Source organism: Haemorhous mexicanus, chromosome Z, assembly GCF_027477595.1.
Source record: "Haemorhous mexicanus isolate bHaeMex1 chromosome Z, bHaeMex1.pri, whole genome shotgun sequence".
Taxonomy (NCBI): domain Eukaryota; kingdom Metazoa; phylum Chordata; class Aves; order Passeriformes; family Fringillidae; genus Haemorhous; species Haemorhous mexicanus.
In genome coordinates, this window is record NC_082381.1 from 73,298,925 (window position 1) to 73,319,107 (window position 20,183).

General features: G+C 41.9%; 3 protein-coding genes across 4 annotated transcripts in view; 2 read left to right on the plus strand and 1 right to left on the minus strand.

Moving 5' to 3' along the window:
* Window positions 1–1,610: 1,610 nt before the first annotated feature.
* Window positions 1,611–6,071, plus strand: LOC132322569 (molybdopterin synthase sulfur carrier subunit-like). Of its 2 annotated transcripts, XR_009485130.1 has the most exons (5): window positions 1,612–1,746; window positions 2,084–2,205; window positions 4,709–4,855; window positions 4,954–5,029; window positions 5,934–6,071. XR_009485130.1 is itself a non-coding variant. In XM_059837106.1 (4 exons), exons 1-3 carry the CDS (start codon window positions 1,735–1,737, stop codon window positions 4,833–4,835), a joined length of 261 nt encoding a protein of 86 aa, XP_059693089.1. In that variant the 5' UTR covers window positions 1,611–1,734; the 3' UTR covers window positions 4,836–4,855; window positions 5,934–6,071. The 2 variants fall into 2 exon arrangements, 1 of the variants encoding a protein (XP_059693089.1); XM_059837106.1 differs by lacking the exon at window positions 4,954–5,029 and having other exon boundaries at window positions 1,611–1,746.
* On the plus strand, window positions 5,940–9,816 carry LOC132322568 (molybdopterin synthase catalytic subunit). Its single transcript, XM_059837105.1, has 4 exons — window positions 5,940–6,069; window positions 6,935–7,088; window positions 8,475–8,598; window positions 9,703–9,816. Exons 1-4 carry the CDS (start codon window positions 5,949–5,951, stop codon window positions 9,769–9,771), a joined length of 468 nt encoding a protein of 155 aa, XP_059693088.1. The 5' UTR covers window positions 5,940–5,948; the 3' UTR covers window positions 9,772–9,816.
* A 6,019-nt stretch (window positions 9,817–15,835) lies between these two features.
* Window positions 15,836–20,183, minus strand: part of ITGA2 (integrin subunit alpha 2) — a 67,624-nt gene continuing 63,276 nt past the window's right edge. The window contains exons 29-30 of the mRNA XM_059837104.1: window positions 19,554–19,670; window positions 15,836–18,808 (exon numbers count right to left, since the gene is read on the minus strand). Coding sequence (XP_059693087.1) covers window positions 18,719–18,808; window positions 19,554–19,670 — 207 coding nt within the window. The 3' untranslated portion in view covers window positions 15,836–18,718. The remainder of the gene's footprint in view (window positions 18,809–19,553; window positions 19,671–20,183) is intronic.

Sequence of the window (20,183 nt, forward strand, 5' to 3'; positions counted from 1 at the left end):
AAATGATTGTATTTCTATCACACACTTTCTGGAAAGCGTAATCACTTTAACTTTCATTGTGTTTGTAACTCAGAGGCAAGAATTATTACGCAGAAAAGTCTGCTTCCTTTCTCAGCCATCTTTTTTGTTCTTTGAGGTTCTTAGGTTTTTTGTTGGTGTTGGGTGGTGTTTAGGTTTTTTTTTTTTTTTTGTGGTTTGTTTTGTTTTTGGTTGTTTTTTTTTTTTTTTAAGACAGTGTTGCATCCAGCAAGGATTGATGTTCTTGTCCAGAGAAGGGGAACAGAGCTGGTGAAGGGTCTGGAGCACAAGTCCTGTGAGGAGAAGCTGAGGGAGCTGGGGGTGTTTATCCTGCAGAAAAGGAGGCTCAGGGGTGACCTTATCACTCTCTACCACTGCCTGAAAGGAGGCTGTGGCCCGGTGGGAGTCAGTCTCTTCTCCCAAGTAACATGCAACAGAACAAGAGCAGACAGCCTCAAGTTGCACCAGGGGCAAGCTTAGTTCGCATATGAGGAACAATTACTTCACTGAAAGGATGATCAGGCTTGAAACAGGCTGATTAGGAAAATAGTAGAATAACTGGCCCTGGAAGGGTTCAAAAAACCTGTGGATATGGCTCCCAGGGATATGGTCTAGTGGTGAGCACAGTGGCGCTGGGGTAACTGCACTCAATGATCTTAGAGGTCTTTTCCAACCTTAACAATTCAATGACCACCAGCCCAAATGACAATTACTGATCATAAACTCCATGGCACTGATGACAGGAGAAATGTATGCGTACGGCTTTACAAACAACTAGATAACCTGAAAGAACCAATCAGGTTCTGAAAGAATGGGTGCGGGGGTACATGCTGGAGGGGAGATAACCTAGTGTGCAGATCTCTGAAAGGTTGTGTCTTCCTAGAACCCCACCCAATGGGAGAAGTAGGAGGGTGCTTAGAATAAATGGAGGATTTGCCTGCTAAAAACTGGAGAGATTCTAGATGGGTATGCCTCAGTGGGATCTCCCTAGTTTTCAGTAAATTTGATTTTTTGCAGGACCCCTCTCATTGTGGACCCTGGTCTTTGGCAGCATGATTTTCTGCACACTGTTTATGGCTGTGGACTTGCCTCTGGTTTGTCTGCCTGGAGGAGCTCCTCCATTACTGTTGTGAGGTTACTAGTGTCTCCAGACAAACACTACAGAAATAACCCTGGCCACCCACAAGGAGTAGTTTTGGCGCACGGTTATGGCGTGTGGAACTGCTGTGGGTCTCTGGGCAGCACTTTCTACACACCCCGGTGAGAGCCAGCTCCCTCCCACCCTCCTGTCCTTCCTGCTCTGGTACCGCAGACAGAGGTGAAAGAGGCCCTAACCCTGAAATCCTGTGTCAGCATTGAAACGGATCCGTGGCTTTTACACGCCAACTATACCTGTCCTGTACCTTTACTACATGTTTAATACGTAAGGCTGTGGAGGCGTAATGTTTGTGAACATCTGCAATCCCGATGCGTGCGGAGCTGCCCCTGCCGTCCCCAACAATGAACCCTGAGTTTTGGGGCAAAGCAGCGCCATCCCACCTCCGCCACCACCCGTGAGGGGAAGGAACCGGCGGTGCTGGGCCCGACAGCGGGAGCGGACCCGCGGTGCTCCCGGCCAGGCCGCAGGGGGCGGTCCAGGCCCCGCGCCTCTCGCCCCGGCGCAGGCGCCGCCGTGGGCCCGCGGCGGAGGGCAGCTCGCCCCGGGACGGCGGCTCCATGCGCTGCCAGGTAGGTGCCACCAGCCGGCCACCCCGGGCCGGTCCGAACGGAGGCTCGGCCGGTGCCGGGCATGGCGGCAGGGCTCCCGCTGCACCTAGCCCCGATGGGCAGCGGGAGCGGCCTGGGCGGCGGGCGCGGAGCGCGGATCCGCGGTCACTCACCGCCCGCCGCCCTTTCCGCCTTTCCCCCGCTGTCCTGACAGCCGGGGCAGGAGGGACGCGGCTGAGCCGATCGGCATCGAGACCAGCCTGGGAAAGCTGTTCTTGGCGCTCTGTTTCGGTTGTATGCTGGTATTTTGGGAGCGGTTTTCTGGGCAGGCCCTGAGTGCTGTTTGCTCCCCGGGCAGGTCTCGGTGCTGTATTTCGCCAGGAGCGCAGAGCTGGCGGGGCTGCGCTGCGAGACCCTCTCGGTGCCACGGGAGATCACCTCTCTGCAGCTCTGGGAGGAAATCGTCAAGGTCCACCCCAGGTATGCAGCAAGTTACCCTTGAGGTGCACAAAGAATCGTGGATTTTTACAAAAATTTTTGTAATGCAAATTCGGTGTTTAGTATTGGGCTGGAACATATAGCAGTACTTCAACAGAACAAAACCAATGGTCTTACCTTCTTTTGGTAACCCTAAACACTAATTTTTTTGTGTTTTGCACAGCTGGCAGTGTTGTGGCTTTTTGTGTACACAAGGAAAGCCCAAGTGCAGGAGATCTACCCAAAACTGGGCCTGAGAGTACACATGGCCCATTGTCCAGGAGGGCTGTGATGTGGTAACCTGAAAACCGCCATGTTATTAGTCTGTGGAGAAGATGAGATGTAGCAAGGAGGGATCAAGCGCAGCCAGGACGATATATAAGAAATAAATTATAATATGCGGGTGTTTCTAATTTCTTAGGTTAGACATTAGGAAGAAGTTCTTCATTGAAAGGATGCAAAGACATTGGAATGGGCTGCCCAGGGAGGTGGTAGAGTCACTGTCCTTGAAGATTTTTAAGGAAAGATTGGACTTTGTGCCATGGTCACTGAGTGCTTCTCAAACTTAATTGATTCTGTGATTATCTATACTCTGAGCCATTGGTCTGAGCCTACGGCACACTCTGCAAGGCAGGTCAGAAAGGGAACTGAAGCCCCCACAGGCTTCCAGCCACTCAGCCCTGACAGAGCAAATATGTTTAGCCATTTCAGTGCTCTGAAAAAGACCCACTCCACTGCTGCTTGCATTTCATAAGGAGTCTGGTCTTGAGAAAGTACTTTGTATGCTGTAAGGATCACAGCAGCATTGGTACTCTTGGGGGTGTTAATAGAAAGGTCCCCTCTGTTTAAAGCTGAGGGAAGGTGCTTAGTCCTGTCAAGAATGAGTCTGATGGACAAAGGTGCAACACCATTTTGAAGGGATAGAAGGGGGTAAGAGAAAAAGTAAGGTATAAAAGAGGTTGTGGTCCTGAGTGCTCTGGAATTTCCATAACTTTAGACTTTGTTGTCCAAGTCTTTGTTTAGGAACAAACTTTCTTTTGTAAAATGCTGTCAAACACCGTGAAAAAAAAAAAAGAACTATTTAACATTGGTATCTGTTTCCAAGTGAGAAACTCTTCACAAAACACTGGACCAGGGACCTATCCCTCACAGAGAATTGAAATAAAGTGTGTTTGGGTGCTAGAGGCAGTAGGGAATGCATATATTTTACTTTGCAGCCTTTTTGTCTGTCTTAGCGGCAGCAGCAGCACCGTTTGTCGTTTTGCTGTAATTTGTCAACTTTGTCCTTTTATGAATGATGACTTGGGGCAGTAGAATTTTCTGGAAAAACTCAATATAATTGTAGGGCATTGACCACAGACTTCTATTCACATTGCTAATGGATATTCAAATTGCAGCTTGAGCATACTTGACAGTGCTTTTCTGTTCCACACATTTTCCCCAACTAATTAGCTGGCAAGGGACTTTAATTAGAGTCTGTCCTTCTAATGGGCACTTCAGTTTCATGGTAGTGCATAGTTCTTTAGTGGCTGCTTTACTTTCAAACAATCCCTCCCTTCAGTCTGTTCTCTGAATCAGTGCTACTGTGTTTTGCTCAGCCTTTGCCTTGACTACTTTTGTCTATCTGGCTGGTAGGAAACAAGATGATTTTTACTTGTACTCCTTTGATCTGCCGACTTGTTTTAGGCAATACAGCTGAGATGGTTGTGCCAGATTTTGTAGTCTCAAAGAAGTGTTATCATGCCTGTGCCATCTGAAGTAAAATGCACTTCTTTTTTTATCCTGTCTTACTGCTGTGGCCCACATGCTTGCTATGTAATTGCATTTAGTCATAGAAATTTTTCCCTGCCTCATGATATCCTGAGCTATGGACTCTCACAGCCATATCTCACATAAAAAATCTGTAGAAGATCTGCCAGAAGACACATCGCATTTGCTCTCTTAGTTCTGTGGCCACTCCTTATCAGTAGCAGATTTCAGACCTGTAAGTACAAAAGACTCAAAGCCTCACAAAGTCTGAGCACACACCAGAAAAGCAACTCTCTGACTACTGAATCTTCATGAGATCTCTTGTACAGCATACCACAATGCTTCTTGATGTGTTAGAAAATTGCTCCAGTCCTGCCAGACTGCATCAAGGCGGTATTTCCTTCTAATCCCAAATTGGATAGTTGCTGCCTCTTGAGTTACCAACGTTTTTATTGTAAGCTTCTGAAGTGGCTCTGGTGTGGATTGGTTTGTTCTGACATGGGCCTATGGCAAATCCAATTCCTGATTTCTGAAAATTATACTGATCTAATTTCTTCTTAACCATTACAAGAAAATCCAAGATTAGGAGGTGTGTGTTTGTTGTATTTTTGACAGTGTCTTGGGAGTGAAGTTGTGTGAGTCTCAGTGGTTTTTACCTCAGCTGCCCTATACTGAGCACCAGTTTGCTGTTTAATGAAATCTCATGGTTAAATGCAAAGATTGTTTGGGAACTCATTTGTGCTCTTGCCAATCTCAGGCTTGCTCTCATCCGGGATCAAGTGGTATTTGCTGTTCGGCAGGAGTACGTGCTTCTTGGAGATCAGCTTCTGGTCCTGCACCCTGGAGACGAGGTTGCCATCATCCCACCAATTAGTGGAGGCTGAACCTGCCCAGGTTCTGTTAGGTAGGTATCACTTACTGCCTATTTTCTGTGGAGTGTAATCCTGTGCTAAAATACCTCATGAATTCTGTGTGATGTTACAAGAACCTTTTCTTCTTTAGGTCTAAAGATGTGATTGCAATTCTCTCCCTCCACCCCAATACTCTTTTGAGAAAACCCAGCTTGTGTTTCTGTCTGGTGAGTGCATTTGTGGTGAGCAGAAACTATAAGCCAGTGCACCAGTAAATTATTAACATGTATGCAGTAAATGGGAGACACTTGCCAAAGAGGTCAGGCATTGCTTTGAATCTGGGTTTTAGGTCTTGTTACCCTTTCTGGTTGTTTCTTCCTACCAGTGGAAACTTGACTTGCTTAAACAAAATAATGAAAAATTTCCTGCCACTTTTTAACAGAAAAGATAATAAAATAAAAATAATTGTCTGCTGCTTAGAAATTTTGTTAGTTTGTTGCTGTTAAAAAGGTGTCCTTAGAATAGCTTCATTTCTTTGCCTGCTTTCAAGTGTCAGTCTGTTCACTGCAGCTTGTTCTGTTGCTGCTGATCAAATTACTTCTCATTCTTAGGTGATCTGATGACTGGCTTCTACCAGATAAGTTAGAAGTGTCTTCTGTGTGTCTGTAACAGACTGATTGTATGAGGTCCTGAATGTCCTGGAGAGCATACCCAACTTTAGGATTAGAACTCTGATCCATGTTTATCAGAAATCTCTGTCTTAAACTGTTTGATTTGATAAGTATGAGGGATTGACAATCACCACAGATTTACCACCACTACACAGTGGTCTGTGCTGGTTGAATATACTGTTAAACCAGGGCCTCGGGATAATTAGAGTTTCATCCCACTGTACCAGACTTTCCTATCAGAAAGAAATATGTATGCAATAAAACCAAGTCATTGCTTGTTATTTGCAGTTAATATTCTCCCAGCGAGGCTGCTGAGAAATGAATTTCACATGCAGACTAGTCTCTTGGGCACATAGATAGTGCCTGTGTTGTGCATAAATTGGGGCATGAGCACTGGATAAAAAGCAGTTGGCTGATGCTAGTATCTTCAGGAACAACAACAGAGTCTGTTTGGTTTCAGTTTTTCTATTGTGATATGGAAGAAAGCGAAGATGTGCCAGAAGATTTTATCAAGCTCAAGTCTGAAAAGCTCTCTGTAGATGAAGTGTCAGAGCTGGTTGTTTCACCATACTGTGGGGCAGTGTCTCTGTTCATTGGTGAGTTTAATGTCTGTGAGCTAAGTCACTAGATATGTTACTAGTCTAATAAATGTAACTTAAATGTCCACATCCCAAACTTGTAGTTTTCAAATAAATCAGTTCCTGGTCTGAGCCCATTCTGTGTAGAAAACAGGTTCTGAATTATTAGAGCAAGACCATGGCAACTCTTAAATAGCTGCCATGGACTGAAGTGGTGTGGAACTTTCTGGCTGGTATGACTATCGTAGGACGGAACAGAACAGTAGCTCTGGAGTAGAGAACTGCCTGGGAGATGTTCTCCTGTCCCCTGGGATACAGCTTGTTCATGGAGGGAAATGGAATATTGTGGCTATGACGACCACATGTCCACACCTGTATGTGAGGGTCTGTAACTCGGGTCTTAGTTGAAAGTGAAGTACTGTTCTACCAGTGGACTGGTGAAGGTCAGACTGGTAGCTCTGTACTGTCCTTAATGTACATGGCACACACAGGAAACTGCTTTGTGCTTAAACCTTAGTGCTACTAGGCTCCTAAATACTGGGAATTTCAAAATTACATGGGCAAATGCCATTATAACCTTGTATAACCTTACCAGTTACCACAGAAGATGTCCCAGCCTTGGGCACTGTGGGCTGCAGATCTGTGTAATGTGTAAACTGAATTCTCCCTTCTCTATAGTAAAGATTTATCCTGTTCAAATACTCTCATTATGCAGCCTTGATTAGGGGAGCTTGTTTATATTTGCACAGTGCTGACCTTGACCATAGAAAGAGATCCTGGGTTTTTACTCTGAATGAATATATAGTGTATAGTGTGTATTATAAAGATACAATATGTAGTCATTTACTCAGTGCTTTTAGTTGATAAATCATTTTTTGTTTAGGTACTACAAGAAATAATTTTGAAGGAAAAAAAGTGATTCACTTAGAATATGAAGCATATACTTCAATGGCAGAGACTGAAATAAAGAAAATCTGCAGAGATGTTAGACAGAAGTGGCCTTCAGTCAAACATATTGCAGTGCACCATAGACTTGGGTATGTATGTCCAGACCCCATTATTTTGCAACTGGAGTATTAATCCTCGTCTGCTGCCTGGCTGGGCTTGCATAGTTGCAGAACCCGCAGGAGTTTTTAGAAACTGTAGTGCAGCAAAGCTGGCTGCAGGATCAAGCTCTTGCTCTGGAGCTAAGTTTCAAAAATTTTGTTTTCAAAAATGTGTTTATTGGTAGGGTTTACTGGAGTCCACACTTAGCCTAGCAGGATCTTTGATGCTGATGTGATATTTTGAAAGTGGGGGGAGATATTTCACTCAGCCAGGGAAGGCTGGAGGCTGTTGGTTTATTTTGTTTATTTTTTAGAGGTATGAAGTTGGCAGCGCTTTATTTTTTTCTTTTCTCTCCTGTTGAGGGGCTACAGAATGTTGTTATTGTCATATTTTAGTCTATTTATGCTACAAAAAGTCTGGAAGGTTAAGCTGTGGGGCATAGCAGTTGCCAGCCATGCTTGTGGGAGAACCTCCTGTTTGTTCCTTGAGTCTTAGATAAGCATTTTCGTTTTGATTCAAAACGTGGAATGCTAGTGTCCTCTTGGGCCTTCCCAGTTCAGGGAAGATTTCTTGCTAAAACTATCAGGATTTGCAGAAATCCTGAGGAAACTTGGGATGTGATTGGAAAGGGTGAGTAAAATAAAAGGCCCGAGGGGTAGTTTCCCTAGATTTCCTCTATAGTCAACAGAGAGGGTAGCTGTCATGAGGGCAGCTCAAAGTATTTAGACTGATATTTCTTCCTGTGGACTGGGCTGAAGGAGTCTTACTATAGAGGGAGGATTGGGAGGCAGATTTTGAGAATGCTACAACTGCAAGGAGAAACACAGAATTTTGTGCTTCTGTTGAGTTTAAAACAGCATACCAAGTAGGAAGCTTGAGAATCTAAAATCAGACTTCATCAAAAATTTGTTTTCATTGCAAAATCTGCAGAGTGTGAGGCAATTAATTTCTTCTTTCACAAATTCTTATGCAAACTGAGATGATTTCTTAGGTTTTTAGGTAAGAGCTGGCTGTTCTAACTTGTTATTGTTCATTATTAAGCCAGCTTCCAGTGAGTTTGTTACAAGTTAACAATTTCCCCCTCTTAATTCCATAGGCTTAATTTTAAAAAAAAGAAAGAATTGAAGACAAAAACCTATGTCTGGTGGGTTTATTTATTCTAAAGTGTGGAATTCTAACATCTGGTACTGATTTTGGTTGTGGTTTTCTTTCTTTTAAAAAGTGTATAATCTTTTGGATGTGGTTTGACACTTGCTCAGTATGAATGAGTCAGGAGAGCATGTGGCCAGAATACTGACGTGACATGGCTACAACTTTTGGGTGCTCTTGATGTTAAGTGTTAGCTAAAGCTGCTCTTGTTCCTCTTCTCTCCCTAGTGTGGTTCCAATAACTGAGGCAAGTGTAATTATTGCAGTCTCCTCTCCGCACAGAGCAGAATCCCTTGAAGCTGTAATGTACTGCATCAATACCTTAAAAGCATCTGTCCCTATATGGAAAAAGGTATGTTTGGGGACAAAATCAAATTTAGGCCAATGCTAATCTTAGACATCTGGGCTGCCTTAGCAGCATTCCAGGCAGTAGCAGCTGCTCCTGATGGGTTGTCAGTGTCTAGCACCAGGGAGTTTCCTCTATTGCAGCCAGGCCCATACATGGCAGGTCGATCTTCTGGAAGGTTCTCCTGTACCTGTACCATCTAGCTCCTCTTTATTTTGAAGCCATCCTAGGGTGAAAGCAAAAGAGGCCTGAGTTGTCCTCTTTTGAGTAGTAAAACTCAGTTTTGCACAGACTTGTGGAAGAATTTGAGTCAGCTTTGGACAGCATTGCAGTTTAGAAGTAACAAGAGCATTTCTTGCCTCTTTTCCCCTCATCGCTGTAGCCATGAGAAAGCACAAAGCACTAAGCAACAGCACACAATGAGTAGAAGTCCCAAAGCTAGTATAGGCACACAACAGTCTGTGGAGAAACCGCCCCAAGTCTAGAAAGAGCCTCATTGTATAACCTCAGTGTTGCATGCAAATAATGAGCATTATCTCTGCCTCCTCTCCTTGGCAGAATTTGGTATGTGGTTAACAGTGATATTCCCCACATTACTTCACTTTTCTGATACCTCCTTGAGGAGATGGAAGTTCTCTCAGAATAAATAATCAGGGACTCAGAATTTGCTGCTTAGCACTGGACTGCAGCTGGGTAATGCGGTCTGTCCTTAAGATCTATTCGTTATGTATTTGTGTATCAATGTAATTTTTATTTTAATATTGACATTTTGTTACATCTAAATTGTTGTCTCAAGATGATGGTACAGTAGGTTAATGTAGCAGCATGAATGCTGTGTATCTACAGCTATTACATAATTTCTTCTATATGTCTTTGTTGAATTGACTTCAGCATAGGTAGGCCCTTTTAAATTCAGTGGGGATCAGCCCGGGGTTCAGCCAAGTCCATATATTCTAAGGATGCTGCCCTCTCTTCTTCTTGCCAGCCAAGTGCTGTGCAGTCCTGATGTGATCAGTAAATGATAGTGGGATGGCTGTTGAGTTGTTTGGCCTGGTTTGTAGCTGTGTGTAGCAGACTCACAACATTTCCCATTCTTTGTTTATATTACAGGAGATTTATGAGGATGAATATTCTTGGAAAGAAAACAAGGAATGCTTTTGGGCAAATTCAGAAAAATAATTGTACTCTTTTGAAAATAAAGACTTACTCTTCCTAATGAACATATTTACCTTTGAGTTTTACAGAGAATCTCTGTGTTTCTAAATGGTTCTAACAGATGTTTCAATTTCAATAATTTAGTTTGGACTGAGTGAAATGAACGAGGATTAATTAGGGGTTTTCGGTGTCTTGACTCTCCTTTGGAATTGCCTTTTTGTGCATTTTTAACATGGAGTCAGTTTTTAAAAGAATCTTCCCTAAAATTCTTTGTTGCAGGTTTAGACTACTCTATGATAAATACTGTTCTAATTCTTTTACCTTGATAGTCTGTGTTCTCTGTCTTCATGGGAGGTCACCACAGGACAATTGCATTTTTTTCAATCTTGAAGTTCAGAGAGGTTTAATTTTATATGACTGCAAGCTTTATGCTATTTTGACATTCTTGTAACATGAAAGCTACTCGAAGTAGATGAACTGTTTTAGTGCAGACAGAGAAGAAAATACAAACTATACCCCAGAGTTACTAACTTTTTTGTAGTGCTTATGTTTCAGTAGCTCTGTCTCACAGAAAGGTTTTTACTGTGTAGCTGATATTATGCGTCCATTGCATTAAAAAAATATGGATAGAGATTGATTCAAAGTTAAAGCTAGTACTCTACCAGCAAAAAGAACTGTCTTAGCAATAACATCCCAATGTGTAACTACTTAATGATGTCTAGACAAAATTTTGAAGGTGACTTTTTGGTTGTGTAGTTGTGTGGTGCTGCAGGAAAAAAAAACCCAAACCAGCTATTATTACAAATACACAACTATAGTGTAATTAGGTTCAGTAATTTGACTTCATATGTGTGGGGATTAAAAGTCATCAAATTGAATAGTTTTTCAAAGAAAAGAGAGTTATCGAACTTAATGCAATTCATATATGCTTTTATATTCACATTTAAAATTTTGTCTTATTATAGCTTTTATCTTGTTACTGTTTTGAAAACTAGTTAAATGAACTGCATAAATATGCCTGAGTTTCACTGGAAATATTGGGTTACCTGTCCGAGATAATTTTATTTTTTATTCTATTGTGCCATGGTAGTATTTAGATGCTAAGAGTTCGAAGTCCCATTGTGTATGGCATTTCTGCTTATGCTGGGAGGTAGTGTTATCTAGTCATCATTATCAGTGTAGACAAGGTACCAGTGAAGGAAAATAAGGTCATGCAAAATTATTTGCTCAGTTGCTCATATATATGTTCCTACATCATATATAGTTATTTATAATCCAGGCGCAAGGTCATACTCCTGAGTCAGGGCAATCACAAGTACAAGCTGGAGGGAGAACGGATCAAGACTAGCACTGGAGAGAAACACTTGAGGGTATTTGTGAACAGAAAGCTCACTATGAGCTGGCAATGTCCACTTGCAGCCCAGAAATCTGGCTTTGTCCTGGGCTGCATCAAAAACAGCAGGACGAGCAAGTCAAAGGGTGTGATTCTGCTCCTCTGTTGTGTCCTCAAGAGACCCCACTGGAGCACTGCATCTGGTTCTGGAGCCCCCAATGCAAGTTTTTGTTGGAGTGAGTCCAGAGGAGGACCACCAAGTTCATCAGAGGACTAGAACACCTCTCCTATGAAGACAGGCTGAGAGCTGGGGTGTTTCAGCTTGCGGAAGGCTCCAGGGAAATCTTATATCACCTTTCAGTACCTAAATGGGGCTTAAAATAAGTTCGGAGGGGGAATTTTCACAACAACATGTAATGTTGTGATAAGCCAAGGAAGAATGGCTTTAAGCTGAACTGAGGGTAGGTTTTGATCAGGTAATAGGAAGAAATTCTTTACTGTTAGGGTGGTGAGGCACGGGCACAGGTTGCTCAGATAATCTGTGGATGCCCCATCCCTGGAAATACTCAAGGTCAGGCTGAATGGGGCTCTGAGTAACCTGGTCTACTGGAAGGCGTCCCAGCCTATATCAGGATGGTTGCAACTAGATGATCTGTAAGGTCCCTTCCAACCCAAACCAGTCTTTGATTCTGTAATCATTACATCACACACTAGTGAAGCCTCAGCTGTATATTCTATTTTATTGTGTCTGCAAAAATGCTTCTAGCTGTACAAAGTAAAATGAGGAAAGTAGGTGATGATCTTTTTTTCCCCCCAGGGATTTTAATCACTTTTAATACTTAGTTACTGTATCTGAATTAAGTAAATTGTAAGGAAACATATAGCTTCAGGCAGAAACATCGTTAAACTGTGCTTATTAAATTATTAATGTACTTTCCTCAGTGGAAGTCAGTCCTTCATCTGCAGGACAGCAGCTGCTCCTTGCATGTTTACAGATACACACTCTACAAACCATGTGGGCCCTATTATCTAGGCAGAGCTGGTCAAGTACAAGACTGAGTTTTCCTTTTTTTGGAGGTTGGAGAGAAGCCCTCTGCTGTTTGAATGTCATTTTTCCTGGGAATTGTACAGAATACTGAGCACAATCACTTGCTTTGTGAAAGAATTATTTTTCACTTTGGAAGAGAAAGAAATACATGAACTTTATCATATTTGGTGTTCTTTTTTCCATGTTTATGTTTGCTGTTACCATGCAACTAATTAGTGTATTAATTTCACAAAAAGAAATATTTAGCTTGTTTTTCAGTGGGTATTTTATGAATGAAGCTAAACTTGTGCAGTGGTTCCATACTAGCGTTATGCTCTGATACAGAAAATCAATGGTATATCTTAGTTACCATTGTTAAATTCTACTTGGGACCCCATGATCAGGGGCAATTCCTGAGCTGCAGTAGTGTCTCTTTAGTGCCTTTCTAGCACTGCAGTCTCCTGGTAGATTTTTCCAGGGTGACCTTAAGTGCACCTTCCCCATCAGCAATGCAGCTGGGAAGGAGGGTGCAGAAAAGAAGAGAGAATAATTGTGTACTTCCCCACAGTGACCAGGAACAATGAATGGAAGAGATGTTGTACTGAGTCACAGCTGAGTGTTACAATGTGTGTATGCTGCCATGGTAAAGACAATGAAATGTCATTTTTTGTCCCTAGCTGTGCATGAGGCAAGTACTGCTTTGTTCTGGAACAATGATATATCAGTCTTGTGTAACTTTGGTTCTTCAGCTGGCATGTAAAAGCGAAATGGAAATGTTTCTGGGAGGGATGGTGTGCTAATTAGAGGTAAAATGTATCTCACTGAAATTTAAGTCCATGCTCAGAACTCAGTATTCTGTCTCCCTCTGTAGGGCTACCCTCTCTGCTACGGTAGTATTATCATAAAAGAGCAGATTACTGTGTTCTAAGATAAATGCTTAAGCTGTGTCTGAAGTCACCCAGAAGCATTTCCAAATTGCCAGGCCAGGGGATGAAACCCAGCAGTGTCTTTCTGTGTGTTAGCAAAAGATGTGGTTGCACTTCTTGCTGTCCACATGCAGAACTACGGTGCCAGATGAGGGCTACTCTGTGTTATGGTGAGGTCCATTGAGTAGGATGATAGCTGCAGACTTGTCCATCTACAAGGAAGACCCTGCTTTCTGGAATGAGTCCAGCTGTTTCTCTTCCTTGTCCGTGGTGAAGGCTAATCCCACCTCTCCATAAGACCACCTGTGTTGAGTTGGTGGCTCTGGTACATAGAGCAATGTTCCCAGACACAAATGCTACAGACCCAGAGGGTCACCCTGTGATTCCTGTAGAGATCTGCCAGCTGAGGGGTGTCTGTGGAGGTGCATGTCTTCAGAGCAATAATTTGTCCTTCTGAAAAGATGCTTTAGTCTTCGCTGGCAAAATTTGAATACACTGATCCACCGCATTGTCTGGCTGAACATCCATATACCAGCACTGATTCTTTTAAGAGTTTCCTTTCCTGATTTTGAGCATTGTGCTATGTTCTCAAGACAAGCTCAGCCTGATGCATATGGTGAAAACAGCAACTGATGGATTGTCATGGAATAACATGGGGGAGGAGGGCAGGGGAGGGAGGGGGTTGTTTTATAAGTGGCCTTCCCAGGAGATGGCAGCCGAGAGATTGCTGAGCAGGAGGAGCGGCTCCTGGCCTGCTCAGGTGCTGGCCCTGCAGGGAAATACAGGCCCTCGCTTTGGCTGCTGCTTGTGAAAGTGGCACTGCTGCACTCAGGAATGAAGCCTTTAGATGCTTGACTTTGAACTAGATTTTTGGCCTTTCTCTCTGTTCAGTTTATGCACAGCTGTTAAAAGTAAGTTGTAGTTTATAGAGTAGCACATTATTTGGTGCTTCAGAAGCATTAAAAAGAAAGAACTTCTAAATCTAATTATTAATAAATTGTATGTTAAAACAGACAGTGTTGCCCTTTCCTCTTTAAAATACTGTGAACATAGTCTTGAGCATTAAGTGCCATTAAGTACAATTAACTGTCCTGTGGAGGTGATGAAAAAGAGTTCAGAATAGATTGATGACTATAAATTACCAGTTTCTTTGCGTACCTTAGGCCAGTTTTTTGAAAAACAAACACACCATAAAGTTTTATTGCATCAACTTATCAAAATTAGCACCCTGATGTATCTTTATAGCAGTTCTTTTTATAAAAGTTCCATTTTGACTATTTTAAGAGGCAAGTGCATTTTAAAAACTGCTAGCATACTAAAATCTGTGATTGCCTACAAATAATTGACCAATTAACTGAGAACAGAAAGGTTCACTTAAAATGTAGGACTCAACTTTTCTAAAGCTGCGAAAATGTACACTTCATTAACTTTCACAGGCAATAAAAAATGGAGGTAATTAGCTATAGATTTTGAGATGCATTTTTATACCTTCATTTTTTAGTCTTTAATTTGCAAGCTTTTGTTGTATTTTAGTTTTGGATGTGCTTTAACCCCAGTCAGCAAATCAGCCCCACCCAGCCATTCACTCACTTTGCCACTTGTGGAATGGGGGAGAGAATAGGAAGAGTAAAAGTGGGAAGTCTTGTGGGTTGAGATGGAAGACAGTTTAATGGGGAAAGTAAAAACTGCTCATGCAAGCAAAGCGAAACATGGAATGAATTCACCACTTCCCACTGGCAGGCAGGTTGAGTCAACCCCAGGAAAGCAGCACTACATTGCATGTGACAGTGGCTTGGGAAGACCAACATCTAACACTCCGAATGCCTGTGGTCACTTGTGGGAAGTTGTCACGTCTCTGTCCCTTACCCACTTTCCTATGCACCCCCAGCCTCCTTGCTAGTGAGATGGGGTGAAGAGCAGCAAAGGCCTTGAACCTGTGAGCCCTGCTTAGTGACAGATAAAACATCCCTGAGTTATTAACAGTTTCCAGCAGAAATCCAAAACACAGCCCCATACTAGCTACTGTCAAGAAATGTACCTATGCCCCAGTCAAAACCAGCACATACGTAAGTCAATATATAAGGAATCTGGCTTGTAATTCTGCAAAACACTTAGACTTGCTAAAAGGCAGAACTCTGTGCCTTAAGATTAGGTTCATCTGATATTCTATGATGGAAGTGTTAAAATTGGTAGCCTACTTGAATGTTTATGTACCACTGTTAAAAGTATGGAGGAATTGAAAAGCTCTGTGAAAGTGTGTAGTTTTCAGGTTGCAGTTTCTGACAATGTTGTTTTCCTGTTAGCCAAGTTCCTCTCTCTCTTCTTTTGCCACAATGTTCCTGCTGAAAAACTGAATCCACCTCTTCCAACATATGGTGAGGTGTAGCCAGAGCCAGAGTCATGACATGCTACTGCTGACCAATTCTGTAAATAGACAAAGTGCAGAGACTGGCAGAATGGGATGTAATTTTAGATAGCAGTGATGATAACCCCAATGTTTATAGGAAGGCCTGGCCCTGGTAATGTTTTGACACCATCTACTCAGCTAGATCTTTCCAAATATTTTGTGCTTATGTGAGCTGGGCTGCAGCACAGTACAGTACAGCTTACTGGTTATGTTACACTCTGGACTGTGATCTGCAGGACTTCAGGTGCAGTGTCTTTTTCTACCTTGCAGAGTCATCCCCTTAGGCTCTCATGGTGTGCTACTGGGATAAAGCCATATTTGCCCCATTTTATCCAGTGCTTTTTCAGTAGCATTGCTTCTCTTTAGGGTGCTGTCTAAAAATAAATGAGTCTGCATTCAGCAGTAGTCTTGGGTTTTATTGCAGTAATGCTGTTAGGCCCTCAGACAGGCCACCACAGTGATACAGTCCCTGCTCCCACAGAGCTTACATGCTAGCTTTTAGAAGTCAACTTTATTATAAACTTTCTTGTATATTCCAAATTTGTACATAGGATCATATGAAACCAACTCAGATTTTGGACTTGATTCTAGTACTTTAGGCAATCAGCAGCTAGATTTCAAGGCCAGAATCAGATACAACTTGAGTTTGCTGAAGGTATTGCTGACTTTTCTTGCTGTAAGCACAAACAGAAGTACATGCTGAAGCTGAAAATTTCAGGGTATTTAAAACATGCTGCTTTAAAAAAGTAAATTTAAAAGAAAAAAACAAACCAAACCCTTGCACACAATACAAAATATACATAATATTTCCAGTATTATTTGCGGCTGTGCCAACTTAAAAGTGCAATAGACTTACCGATTACAAAAACTGAATTATCCATTTAAGTATTAATTGTAAAGGAAAAATAAACTAGTAACTTGGAGTGGTTAGGTTAGGATACAAAAACCTTACCCATTGCTATGTCTCCCCTTTATTTTGGAAAAACAGTATTGTGTCCAGGCTGGGAAGGAGAATTATATTGTCCATGTCAAAATATAACCCAGTGAAGGCTAGTGAATTGAATCATTGCTACCTGATTGATAAACTGTTAAATCCCCAAAGAAGTTGCATATTGGATATTGACCTGTACCTCCCACTGAAGGCAGAAGAAGGAAATCTGGGTCAAGGTCTGAATTGCCTGGTAGGCAGCACCAGAAATTGAAAATTCTACCATCTGGTGTATTGTGAAATTCCCCCTCTGTTCTGGAGTGCATGACCCTGATTATGTAGGAGCTTCCCACATACATGGCTGTAGGGGTTATTTTTTTCTGCACAAGTTTATATAAGAATTGAGGCAGACACATTTTTTCTTTCTACTCTCAGAGCATTTGCCCTCAAAGTTTGTAATTACAAGTCAGGAGCTTATTCTTTAGATTTATGCAATTGCTATTTTTTTCCCGACTTTTAAAATATTTGTTTTGGTCACAGATTCAGCTGATGGCAAGAATCTTGTTTGATAATTGATATAAGAAACTGAATTGTTTTTCAGAATGTTAGAAAAACCGCAACAAAATGTCCCAAAACATAACATTTCATAGATACAAAATAAATTCAAAACACATATAAAACTACACTGAGCATAATCCAGCTGTTGCTGCAAATGAAGCTGTTATTTGCCAAAGAGATGGTTGGCTTTTGACTGATTAGCTATTAAAAAAGACTGAGTAAAACTTTCAAATGTGCTTAAGCCTAGTCCCTCAGAAAATAATGGAAAAGTGCCTAAGCATAATTACAATCCAGCTTTGGGGGGAAGAAACCATGATTTTGTGTTCTCAATCAGGCACATTTGCATGTTTTACTCTTCAAGTAAATCACCTCAAGTTGGAAACAATCTCACTTGCATGGCAGCATACACACGAAAAACACACACATCTCTGACAATCAATTTTAAGTGTAACTGCCAGGCATGAGAGAGAAAGGCAGCCAAAAGGCCAATTCCCCTGACTGTTACCAGTCTTACAGCACAGGCCTTTATAAGACTGAGCTTTCATTATAACCAGGCAGCGTAACAGCATGTGATAAACTTGAGGTGTGTAACCAACACAAAGTCACCCAAGTGTTGTGCTTAGAGCTCATTCCAGAGCACCACAGTACTTCACCGTATAAGTTAACTTCATCAAGACATGAACAGGTAGGACCAAAAAAACGTGACAGGTAAGGAGGTTGTACTGAACTTTGGTCTCCTGGAGGGCACTGAGATGCTAAAGAAGTAAGTGCAGTAAACATTTTACAGAGCTTAGATCTTCACTATCCCCTTTTGTAACGTGCATAATTCCTCAGTCAGCTATCCCCTTTAGTTTACTCTATGCTCTTAGTCTTGCAAAATCTTTCAGTACAGAATTAAAGGCAAGATCTTGACTGTCTTTCTATTTATGTCAAAAGCCAAACTGGTATCAGAGGAACCGAAAGTATAAAGGCCAGCATAAGAGTAGTACTGCTTCTCAAGATGAAAATGAGTAAAAACATTGCAGAGAACATGCTGTAAGTGATTATGAAATTCATATTTTCTTCTCAGGGAGAAAGTATGCAGAAGAGTTATACATACCATTTGACAATACTTCCCCAAAACAAAATCCTTCAGTAATTTAGTTGTGACCTTAGTGCAAGAAATATGGTGAACTTTTTGAAGACTTTGCCCAACCAGCTGTCCAGTAGCACCCAGACAGACATCTTCATACACAGTTCCTAGTTTATAGATTAGTTAAAGCAAAGGTTTGCTGGTGGAAATTATTTTTCTAAAACAATAAGGATGGAGCTAGTCAATGAAAAAAATGACTTTTCTTCTCCCAGTCTGGAAGCAGTGTTCACCACACATTCATCATCAACTTAATAGAAAATGTCCTTTAACACATGTGGTACTTGTCAACTGAATTACCAACTGATGCTGTTCCACAATAATCTGAAAAAATTCTTCTGTTTCACTCTGCAGTGGATCAAGAGAAGGGCTGCTGGAACAGTATGTTACTGTATACTCCGGACCTGCCAGTTCTAAGGGTTAAGTTTGTTTGAAAGGCAAAAATTTTCAAGAAAAGGCATTATAAATCATTTTTGAAAAAACCAAACTGTCCTGCAGTTACTCTTACAATAGAGTAGAATCTGTAAAATATTTCATCTATCAAGACACTTTCATTAAAAATGTTTAAATGTTACTAAGCTTTAAGGCACTCCAGCTGAAGAACTGACTGATCACAACTACTATTGGTGGCTCAGATCTCCTGTTTATCCATGTAACTCATCTTCAGTCTTTGTCCTTTGTGAGTTCTGCAATTTCATCAACATCTTCTATATCCTGTGTCATTTTCTCGTACTGTCTCTTGAAGAAGCCAAGCTGTGAGAAGTATTAAAATAACACCACATTGCAGTCAGTCACTGATAATGCATTACTCAGCAAAACTAAACACTGTGATGGTAAAAATGCACGTGTCCATGAATACACTATAGAGTTTGATTTTTAGACAATTCCTGCCTCTAAAATGAAAGGAGGTGGGTCCTAAACTTCTACCTGGTGCAGCTAAATGCTAGAGCAGCAGTGCTGATTAGCCAGTTTTCTCCCTGCCAAATATAGGCATTTCCATGATGCTTTGGTGTGCCAAGGAGCACTTCAAACACCAATGCACTGGCACACAGAAAAATTCTCCCCTTTTTCTATGTAACCTCTGTAATTTACTTTTTGCTCCTGCCCCTTCTTTTGTCTGTTCTTTTGTCCAATATATATCCTCTCTCACCTTGTTTGTAACCCCCACCCTTGTCCACTAGGAATATCATGGGTGTTCAGAGCCCAGACAGGATATTATGGAAAGAGGCAGACAGTGTTGAAAGGAAAAAAGTAAAAGTCACAGCCTGTGTTTTGAATGATTGGCAGCTCATTTAACATCTTCATCTTGCTGGTTTCTATAAGGACTTGTTTCATAAACTCTTCTAAAGTATGTCAAGGGTGTAATGTCAGTGCAGTACTATTCAAAGGATCAAACTGCAGGTGTGGTTTTGTTTCATGCTAGAGAAGGGAGATTCCAAAGAAAATAGCCCAAATACATTTATCCCTTTCTGGTTTTAAGATAGAAGTACCTACTTACTTTCCACAAAACAGCAACCAGGACCAACAGCAAGAGGAGTCCAGCCAATATGCTGCCAATCACAACACCCACTGGTACCTCAGCTTTCTCATCCGGCTTCATTATTGTAACTGGAATCTGAAAGCAGAAAGATTGTGTCTTAGGGGCTAATGTGAACTGCAAATAAGGTAGGATTTGTAAACCAGAGATCAAGAATGCCTGGACTGCACATATTCCAGGATCACTGACTGGAATACACCAAGCAGTTACAGCCCTGTCACTGTGTCCATGGGCGCCTGGTTGCACTGTGGCACACGGCAGTGCCAGCTAAGGACTAGAGACCCTCATCACTCTTGGCCATGCATAACAGGCAGAGGACCAATCTCTTCTGCCATCTGCCTCTCCATTAACAGCAGGCCTTTCAGAGGCTCCACACACCATCACCATGTAAACCAGCCATGTTTACATGAAGGCAGGAAATAGCCTGGTGTACAGCCCCAAATTCAGACTGCTGGAGAAGCACTCCTTTTCATCAAGCGTGTCAGAGCCTGTTATCTGTGCTCAGCAGCTGTAGGAGGCAGTACTAATCACTGATGCCAGACACCATAAATTCTGCTGAAATTCCAATCCTCCTGCTGGGCAGGTGCCTCA

Excerpts from the sequence above, each read along its gene's own strand:
- LOC132322569 (XM_059837106.1), top strand. Across the intron at positions 2,206-4,708 it reads ATCGTCAAGGTCCACCCCAG|GCTTGCTCTCATCCGGGATC; the intron begins GTATGCAGCAAG and ends TGCCAATCTCAG.
- LOC132322568 (XM_059837105.1), top strand. The coding sequence starts at position 5,949 with ATGGAAGAAAGCGAAGATGTGCCAGAAGATTTTATCAAGCTCAAGTCT. Across the intron at positions 6,070-6,934 it reads GGCAGTGTCTCTGTTCATTG|GTACTACAAGAAATAATTTT; the intron begins GTGAGTTTAATG and ends TTTTTTGTTTAG. Across the intron at positions 8,599-9,702 it reads CTGTCCCTATATGGAAAAAG|GAGATTTATGAGGATGAATA; the intron begins GTATGTTTGGGG and ends TTTATATTACAG.